The sequence below is a fragment of the Lipotes vexillifer genome, unplaced genomic scaffold, assembly GCF_000442215.2.
Source record: "Lipotes vexillifer unplaced genomic scaffold, Lipotes_vexillifer_v1.1 scaffold419, whole genome shotgun sequence".
In the NCBI taxonomy this organism is placed as follows: Eukaryota; Metazoa; Chordata; class Mammalia; order Artiodactyla; family Lipotidae; genus Lipotes; species Lipotes vexillifer.
Window position 1 is genome coordinate 207358 of NW_006786333.1, and position 9391 is coordinate 216748.

Sequence of the window (9391 nt, forward strand, 5' to 3'; positions counted from 1 at the left end):
TTTCTGTCTGATCTTTGATTGGAACAGTGCAGTGTGTACTATGCACAGGCTGATAACAGAAAATACACATAACACTAAAATCTGAGGTCATAAACAGGAAAGGCATACACCTCTACCCAGAACTGACCACAGTGCATTAAGAGGGTCTTTGACAAGGGAGAGACATTGAAAAGTCAAGTCAATAACGGTGGAAGTATAAGGTCTGAAGGAAGAAAGGATCATCAAAGATCACATCTGATCAGAAACAATGCTGAGCCAATCCCATTCTGGGTCCCAAGCAGCAAAGCCCATTTTAACAGAAGAGGGCAAGGATACTGCTTGGGATGTTCAGACAGTGGGAATAGCAGAGGTCAATCATTTCAAATATTTCATTTTAAAATAAGACAAGGGGGATGAGAAGTAGTATAGATCCTCTAGGATGTACCCAGCTGGAAGTAGCCATATAGCTGACACCTTCAAGCTTCTACACCTCAAAAACATCTACTTGTTTCCTCAAGAGGCAAATCCTCTAAGAAGTCATCTGCAGCCCACAGCATCTGTCTCAATGCAGAGAGGTTCAGAACGTCCATGACAGGCTCCAGTTCCCACTCTGAGGTATAATTACTAACCACAAAGCGGTCAGAAGAACAAATCCAAGTTCTCTGTGAACTGCCTCTAGCTGCAATACAGAATTTAAAACCCAGAAATCTTAAAACAGTGGAAAATACAATTTTATGTTGATATAAATTATGAAAGCAACATCAAAGAGTAGGAGCTTGGCAATACTTGTCCTGTTGGAGAATGTGGAGACAGAGATCTGGCCCCATAAAGGGATTTCTTCAAGAACTTTGCGGGACCCGGCCCTGAGCGTGGCTGAGGGCAGTTGTGTCTCCTCAGGCACAGCCGTGCTGTGGCTACCGGCGGGCTCTCGGTCTCCTCAGGACACGCTGGGGTTTCGGCTTCAGGATAACGTGGGGCTGCGTCCACGCTGACGGGAGCTGGGTTTCCTGAGGACGCAGGCGACGCCGGAGAAAAGGTGAGGAGACAGCGAGGAAAAGAGGGGAGAAGCTTCCTGGGGGCGACTGACGGCTGCGGGGGCCCGTCTTCGTGCGACCCAGGAAGGGCTTGGTGTGCACAGCTGGGTTTTTGGTCAGGCTGGTGCGCGGTGGAGCCGCGTGGGCTGTGGGGTGTGCCGTCTTCCCCGCACCGTTTACCGTGGGGCTGCCCTTCCGCTCGATATGGGAAAGGAAATCGTTAATCAAGTCCAGGAAGCACAGAGAGTCCCATACAGGATAAATTCAAGGAGAAATACGCCAAGACACATATTAATCAAACTGTCAAAAACTAAATACAAAGAAAGCATATTAAAAGCAGCAAGGGAAAAACAACAAATAACACACAAGGGAATCCCCATAAGGTTAACAGCTGATCTCTCAGCAGAAACTCTACAAGCCAGAAGGGAGTGGCAGGACATACTGAAAGTGATGAAGGAGAAAAACCTGCAACCAAGATTACTCTACCCAGCAAGGATCTCATTCAGATTTGATGGAGAAATTAAAACCTTTACAGACAAGCAAAAGCTGAGAGAGTTCAGCACCACCAAACCAGCTTTACAACAAATGCTAAAGGAACTTCTCTAGACAAAAACACAAGAGAAGGAAAAGTCCTATAATAACGAACCCAAAACAATTTAGAAAATGGGAATAGGAACATACATATCGATAATTACCTTAAATGTAAATGGACTAAATGCTCCCACCAAAAGACACAGATTGGCTGAATGGATACAAAAACAAGACCCATATATATGCTGTCTACAAGAGACCCACTTCAGACCTAGAGACACATACAGACTGAAAGTAAGGGGATGGAAAAAGATATTCCATGCAAATGGAAACCAAAAGAAAGCTGGAGTAGCAATTCTCATATCAGACAAAATAGACTTTAAAATAAGGACTATCAGAAGAGACAAAGAAGGACACTACATAATGATTAAGGGATCGATCCAAGAAGAAGATATAACAATTGTAAATATTTATGCACCCAACATAGGAGCACCTCAATACATAAGGCAAAAACTAGCAGCCATAAAAGGGGAAATCGACAGTAACACATTCATAGTAGGGGACTTCAACACCCCACTTTCACCAATGGACAGATCATCCAAAATGAAAATAAATAAGGAAACACAAGCTTTAAATGATACATTAAACAGGATGGACTTAATTGATATTTATAGGACACTCCATCCAAAAACAACAGAATACACATTTTTCTCAAGTGCTCATGGAACATTCTCCAGGATAGATCATATCTTGGGTCACAAATCAAGCCTTGGTAAATTTAAGAAAATTGAAATTATATCAAGTATCTTTTCCGACCACAACGCCATGAGATTAGATATCAATTATAGGAAAAGAGCAGTAAAAAATACAAACACATGGAGGCTAAACAATACACTACTTAGTAACGAAGTGATCACTGAAGAAATCAAAGAGGAAATTAAAAAATACCTAGAAACAAATGACAATGGAGATACAACGACCCAAAACCTATGGGATGCAGCAAAAGCAGTTCTAAGAGGGAAGTTTATAGCAATACAAGCCCACCTTAAGAAGCAGGAAACATCTCGAATAAACAACCTAACCTTGCACCTCAAGCAATTAGAGAAAGAAGAACAAAAAAACCCCAGAGTTAGCAGAAGGAAAGAAATCATAAAAATCAGATCAGAAATAAATGAAAAAGAAATGAAGGAAACAATAGCAAAGATCAATAAAACTAAAAGCTGGTTCTTTGAGAAGATTAACAAAATTGATAAACCATTAGCCAGACTCATCAAGAAAATAAGGGAGAAGACTCAAATCAATAGAATCAGAAATGAAAAAGGAGAAGTAACAACTGACACTGCAGAAATACAAAAAATCATGAGGGATTACTACAAGCAACTCTATGCCAATAAAATGGACAATCTGGAAGAAATGGACAAATTCTTAGAAATGCACAAACTGCCAAGACTGAATCAGGAAGAAATAGAAAATATGAACAGACCAATCACAAACACTGAAATTGAAACTGTGATTAAAAATCTTCCAACAAACAAAAGCCCAGGACCAGATGGCTTCACAGGCGAATTCTATCAAACATTTAGAGAAGAGCTAACACCTATTCTTCTCAAACTCTTCCAAAATATAGCAGAGGGAGGAACACTCCCAAACTCATTCTACGAGGCCACCATCACCTTGATACCAAAACCAGACAAGGATGTCACAAAGAAAGAAAACTACAGGCCAATATCACTGATGAACATAGATGCAAAAATCCTCAACAAAATACTAGCAAACAGAATCCAACAGCACATTAAAAGGATCATACACCATGATCAAGTGGGGTTTATTCCAGGAATGCAAGGATTCTTCAATATACGCAAATCTATCAATGTGATTAACCATATTAACAAATTGAAGGAGAAAAACCATATGATCATCTCAATAGATGCAGAGAAAGCTTTTGACAAAATTCAACACCCATTTATGATAAAAACCCTGCAGAAAGTAGGTGTAGAGGGAACTTTCCTCAATATAATAAAGGCCGTATATGACAAGCCCACAGCCAACATCATCCTCAATGGCGAAAAACTGAAAGCATTTCCACTAAGGTCAGGAACAAGACAAGGTTGCCCACTCTCACCACTCTTATTCAACATAGTTTTGGAAGTTTTAGCCACAGCAATCAGAGAAGAAAAGGAAATAAAAGGAATCCAAATCGGAAAAGAAGAAGTAAAGCTGTCACTGTTTGCAGATGACATGATACTATACATAGAGAATCCTAAAGATGCTACCAGAAAACTACTAGAGCTAATCAATGAATTTGGTAAAGTAGCAGGATACAAAATTAATGCACAGAAATCTCTGGCATTCCTATATACTAATGATGAAAAATCTGAAAGTGAAATCAAGAAAACACTCCCATTTACCATTGCAACAAAAAGAATAAAATATCTAGGAATAAACCTACCTAAGGAGACAAAAGACCTGTATGCAGAAAATTATAAGACACTGATGAAAGAAATTAAAGATGATACAAACAGATGGAGAGATATACCATGTTCTTGGATTGGAAGAATCAACATTGTGAAAATGACTCTACTTCCCAAAGCAATCTATAGATTCAATGCAATCCCTATCAAACTACCACTGGCATTTTTCACAGAACTAGAACAAAAAATTTCACAATTTGTATGGAAACACAAAAGACCCCGAATAGCCAAAGCAATCTTGAGAACAAAAAATGGAGCTGGAGGAATCAGGCTGCCTGACTTCAGACTATACTACAAAGCTACAGTAATCAAGACAGTATGGTACTGGCACAAAAACAGAAAGATAGATCAATGGAATAGGATAGAAAGCCCAGAGATAAACCCATGCACATATGGTCACCTTATCTTTGATAAAGGTGGCAGGAATATACAGTGGAGAAAGGACAGCCTCTTCAATAAGTGGTGCTGGGAAAATTGGATAGGTACATGTAAAAGTATGAGATTAGATCACTCCCTAACACCATACACAAAAATAAGCTCAAAATGGATTAAAGACCTAAATGTAAGGCCAGAAACTATCAAACTCTTAGAGGAAAACATAGGCAGAACACTCTATGACATAAATCACAGCAAGATCCTTCTTGACCCATCTCCTAGAGTAATGGAGATAAAAACAAAAATAAACAAATGGGACCTAATGAAACTTCAAAGCTTTTGCACAGCAAAGGAAACCATAAACAAGACCAAAAGACAGCCCTCAGAATGGGAGAAAATATTTGCAAATGAATCAACTGACAAAGGATTAATCTCTAAAATTTACAGGCAGCTCATGCAGCTCAATAACAAAAAAATAAACAACCCAATCCAAAAATGGGCAGAAGACCTAAATAGACATTTCTCCAAAGAAGATATACAGACTGCCAACAAACACATGAAAGAATGCTCAACATCATTAATCATTAGAGAAATGCAAATCAAAACTACAATGAGATATCATCTCACACCAGTCAGAATGGCCATCATCAAAAAATCTAGAAACAATAAATGCTGGAGAGGGTGTGGAGAAAAGGGAACACTCTTGCACTGCTGGTGGGAATGTGAGTTGGTTCAGCCACTATGGAGAACAGTATGGAGGTTCCTTAAAAAACTACAAATAGAACTACCATATGACCCAGCAATCCCACTACTAGGTATATACCCTGAGGAAACCAGAATTCAGAAAGAGTCATGTACCAAAATGTTCATTGCAGCTCTATTTACAATAGCCCGGAGATGGAAACAACCTAAGTGCCCGCCGTCGGATGAATGGATAAAGAAGATGTGGCACATATATACAATGGAATATTACTCAGCCATAAAAAGAAATGAAATTGAGTTATTTGTAATGAGGTGGATAGACCTAGAGTCTGTCATACAGAGTGAAGTAAGTCAGAAAGAGAAAAACAAATACCGTATGCTAACACATATATATGGAATCTAAAAAAAAAAAAAAAAAATGGTCATGAAGAACCTAGGGACAAGACGGGAATAAAGAGGCATACCTAACTAGAGAATGGACTTGAGGACACGGGGAGAGGGAATGGTAAGCTGGGACAAAATGAGAGAGTGGTAGTGTATATATAGACATAGATACACTACCAAATGTAAAATAGATAGCTAGTGGGAAGCAGCCACATAGCACAGGGAGATCAGCTAGGTGGTTTGTGACCACCTAGAGGGGTGGGATAGGGAGTGTGGGAGGAAGGGAGATGTAAGAGGGAAGAGATATGGGGATATGTATATATGTATAACTGATTCACTTTGTTATAAAGCAGAAACTAACACACCACTGTAAAGCAATTATACTCCAGTTAAAACGTTTAAAAAAATGTAATTATGAATTCTGTTCTTGTCACCCTTTTAATAAACCTAGCATGTTCCTTCAAAAAAATAAAAGAAATAAAAATGTAAAAGAGGCTGGATAGATTTATTTGAATTTTTTTGAACAAACTGTTATAAAAGGTGCATGATACTTAAAAGAGAAATAGAAATGGGTAATATTTGATACATTAAGAGTAGCTATTACTTTTAAATGTGATAAGCATATCATGCCTATGTTTAATAAAAGACACATATGACCTTATGTGTATATATATATTTATATGTATTTAAATGCATATTCATTTATGGATGAAATATTATGACTTCTCAGATCTTCTTCCAAATAATACGGGAGAGGAGAAAGTGGGTAGGCACAGATAAAACAAGATTGGCTATAAATAAAAAATTGTTGAAGCTATGTAAATGCAAATTCATTAAATTGTTTTGCATAGGTTTAACATTCTCTAAATATTTCTTTTAAAGAATATTTTAAAATAAACTTAACTACCTCTACAAGATAACTTTAAAGAATGAAAGAATTTTGCATGAATATAAAAATAAAGCATGCTCTGTTTCTGGATAAAAGCACTGAATATGTAAAGATGCATATCAACACTCAATATATAATTTTAATGTAATTTCAATCAAAGCACCAACAATCAAACACAAATACAAACAATCAAATAAAACACTAACAAGTTCATTTAGAAAAGGAAAAGTATATGTATAAAATAGTCCAAAATATGTGAGAAATGAATAATGAATATGACATCCAGTTGGTTATCAAGACATAATTGATTGCTATGGCAATTAAAACAATTAGACAATATGGTAGTTAAAGCAATATTATAAAGGAATTGAAAAATACATTAATAAGACAAACTATAGATTGCAAAACTAAATACCCATATTTAGAAGGGAAAGATACAACATTCAATAAAAGATGTTAGCACATTCACCTATTCATTTGGAACAAGGTGAATTAATAATTAACTTAAGATCTAAATGTTTATAAAAAGGAACCAGAAAGTTTTTTTAAAAGGCAGACTAAAGTAGCTTTTCTCTTTAATCTCTTCTTTCCTCTTGCCTGGAATACCGACAGTGCTTAGCATGAACATCTTGAGAACATAAAGATGAAAACCACATGTCTTAGTCAGCTTGGGTTGCTATAACAAGTTACCGTATTGGGTTACTTAAACAACAAACTTTTATTTCTCATAGTTCTGGAAGCTAGGAAATCCAAGATCAAGGTGCTGGTAAATTTTGTGTGTGGTTAGATCCTGGTGTGTAGACAGCCACCTTCTTGCTGTGTCCTCATATGGCTGCAAGAGAGGTCATCTCTCCTGTGTTCTTTCTCACAAGGGCACTAATTGCATTCATGAGGGCTTCACTGTCACGACCTAATCACCTCCCAAACTTGCTCTGTCTCCAAACATCATCACACTGTGGATTAAGGCTTCAACATGTGAATGGAGGGTGGGGGGCAAACATTACATCCATAGCCTTATGCTGAGGATCTCAGAACAGAAATTCAGAAGGACACATGAAATTAATAACCTTCCACACTTGCCTAAAACGGCCTACCTTCAAATTTTCTGTTACATAAGAAAAATCACCCTTGTGAGTAAATTGATGTAGTTAGACTTCTGTTTCACATAGTCAAAAGCAATTGAATGTATAACAACATTCAGAGTTGTTATAACAACTATGAGAGAAGAACCCTATGGATGTTTTAATTCTTTATAAAATAAAATATCAAAAAGCAGAAAAATATCTTGAACAAGTGTAGTTTAATAAAATAAATGCCAGTGCACTAAACTAGAGTCTAATATTGTCGATAGTGAGCAAAAATAAACATTTCAAGTATCAATTATACTTTCTCAATAATTAGCCAAATCTTACCTGGTATCTGTCAGGAATTTAGCCTTCTAAGATATAGGGTATGTCATCCATGCACAGCTCTTCTTCTTTCTCACTCAGCCTCATTGAGTCACACAGAATGAATGGCAGGGTGTTGCCATCCTTCCAATCCTTAATGAAATATGTTCTGTACTGCAGAGAAAAAAAAAGCAACTTTGAAAGTTCATTTTCTAAAAAACTGTAAATTGAAATGAAGTCTACATGTAATGAAATTGATCAGCAAAATACTTTTCAAATATAATTAACCTGAACAAAGAAGCAAAGGCTGAGTGACCTAGAACAGACTCACCTTTTCAGATGCCTCGGTTGTCTTAGACCCCACCAAAGCCTGGTTTGTTACATGGCCTCAGAAAACAGACTTCACTGAGGTGAAAAAGCTAGACTTCCCGGCTCCAATTGGACCCAAAAGCAGAATTCGTATTTGGTGAACCAGTCCTCCATATGGTTCAGAAGTTCTTATAGCAGACAATAAGCTCTACTTGAGCCTGTTTAGACAAGACAATTTTAACAATTTGACTAAGGTTAGGTCACAAGACTCTACCATAAATTTTCCTAGAATTCAGTCTCTTTTCTCATATGTTATTATTTATTTTTGATTAGTATCTTGTATAAAATGACATGAAAATATCTTATCTCAAATTCTATTGTAAAAGAAGTAAGAGTAACAGTTTTAACTAAAGACAATCAGACATAAAACCTTTCAGATTTAAGCATATATAAACCTTGGAATAAACATGAAATAAAACATGGAATAAAAATAAATTATGTTAAACATGAAGATAAATTATCAATAATAAACTTCAAAAACCACAACATAATATGTGACTTTTGAGGTTTATAGAAGTAGAAAATTTCTAACATGTTCTTGAAGTTCATGATAGGTATTCCCCACCTGCCAACCACCCCTGCCCTGAAGTAGTGGAAACCAACCACAGCTGTAAGAATTCTAAGCAAAACTGTAGACATTCAGCCAAATAATTATTTCCTTTTAAGTATATAAAAACATTAGAAATGTCTTTCATCCACTCAGTGTTCTTTTTGTTTTAACATTACTATTATGAAATATTTTATGATTATAAATATAACTTGTTCTTGGTGATCCACAAGTTATCTGCTATAATTTGCACTACGAATTTTATTGACAAAACCTATAATAGAATAAGTCTAAAATAATGAATAGAATAATAGAACATTAAGAACATTGACTTACTCAGTGATCCCATCCATCTTCCTTTTGTCCAATAAATCTAGAGAAATAATCAAAGAATAATGAAGCTTACAAGTAGTTGAATGACTGGCACTGAATGAATGTCATGAATTCACTAGGAAAAAATATAAAAATAGCCTTTCTGTAGGAACAGTGCAGTATGATGAAAAGCAAGTGGAGAAAATTATGGGAAATCTTAACATATTTCATTTGAAGAGTCCAGAGCTAGACTCAATGTAGACACTGCAAGACTATAGTGTCAGCAGATCTTTTCTCACCAAATTACTCAGCAGTAGTGGGTGGCCCACTCCAACATGAGAGATGAGGGCTGAAGTCCTCTCTGAATCAGAGAAGCAAGGTCTAGAGGCATGGACAGGCTAGGGGAAGAC

General features: G+C 36.7%; 1 protein-coding gene across 1 annotated transcript in view; it reads right to left on the reverse strand.

The window, feature by feature from the left end:
* Nucleotides 1–470: 470 nt before the first annotated feature.
* Nucleotides 471–9391, reverse strand: part of LOC103087924 (interferon-induced protein 44) — a 15610-nt gene continuing 6689 nt past the window's right edge. The window contains 7 exon segments of the mRNA XM_007458726.1: nucleotides 471–628; nucleotides 631–658; nucleotides 766–1211; nucleotides 6963–7041; nucleotides 7778–7927; nucleotides 8085–8280; nucleotides 9006–9042. Coding sequence (XP_007458788.1) covers nucleotides 471–628; nucleotides 631–658; nucleotides 766–1211; nucleotides 6963–7041; nucleotides 7778–7927; nucleotides 8085–8280; nucleotides 9006–9042 — 1094 coding nt within the window.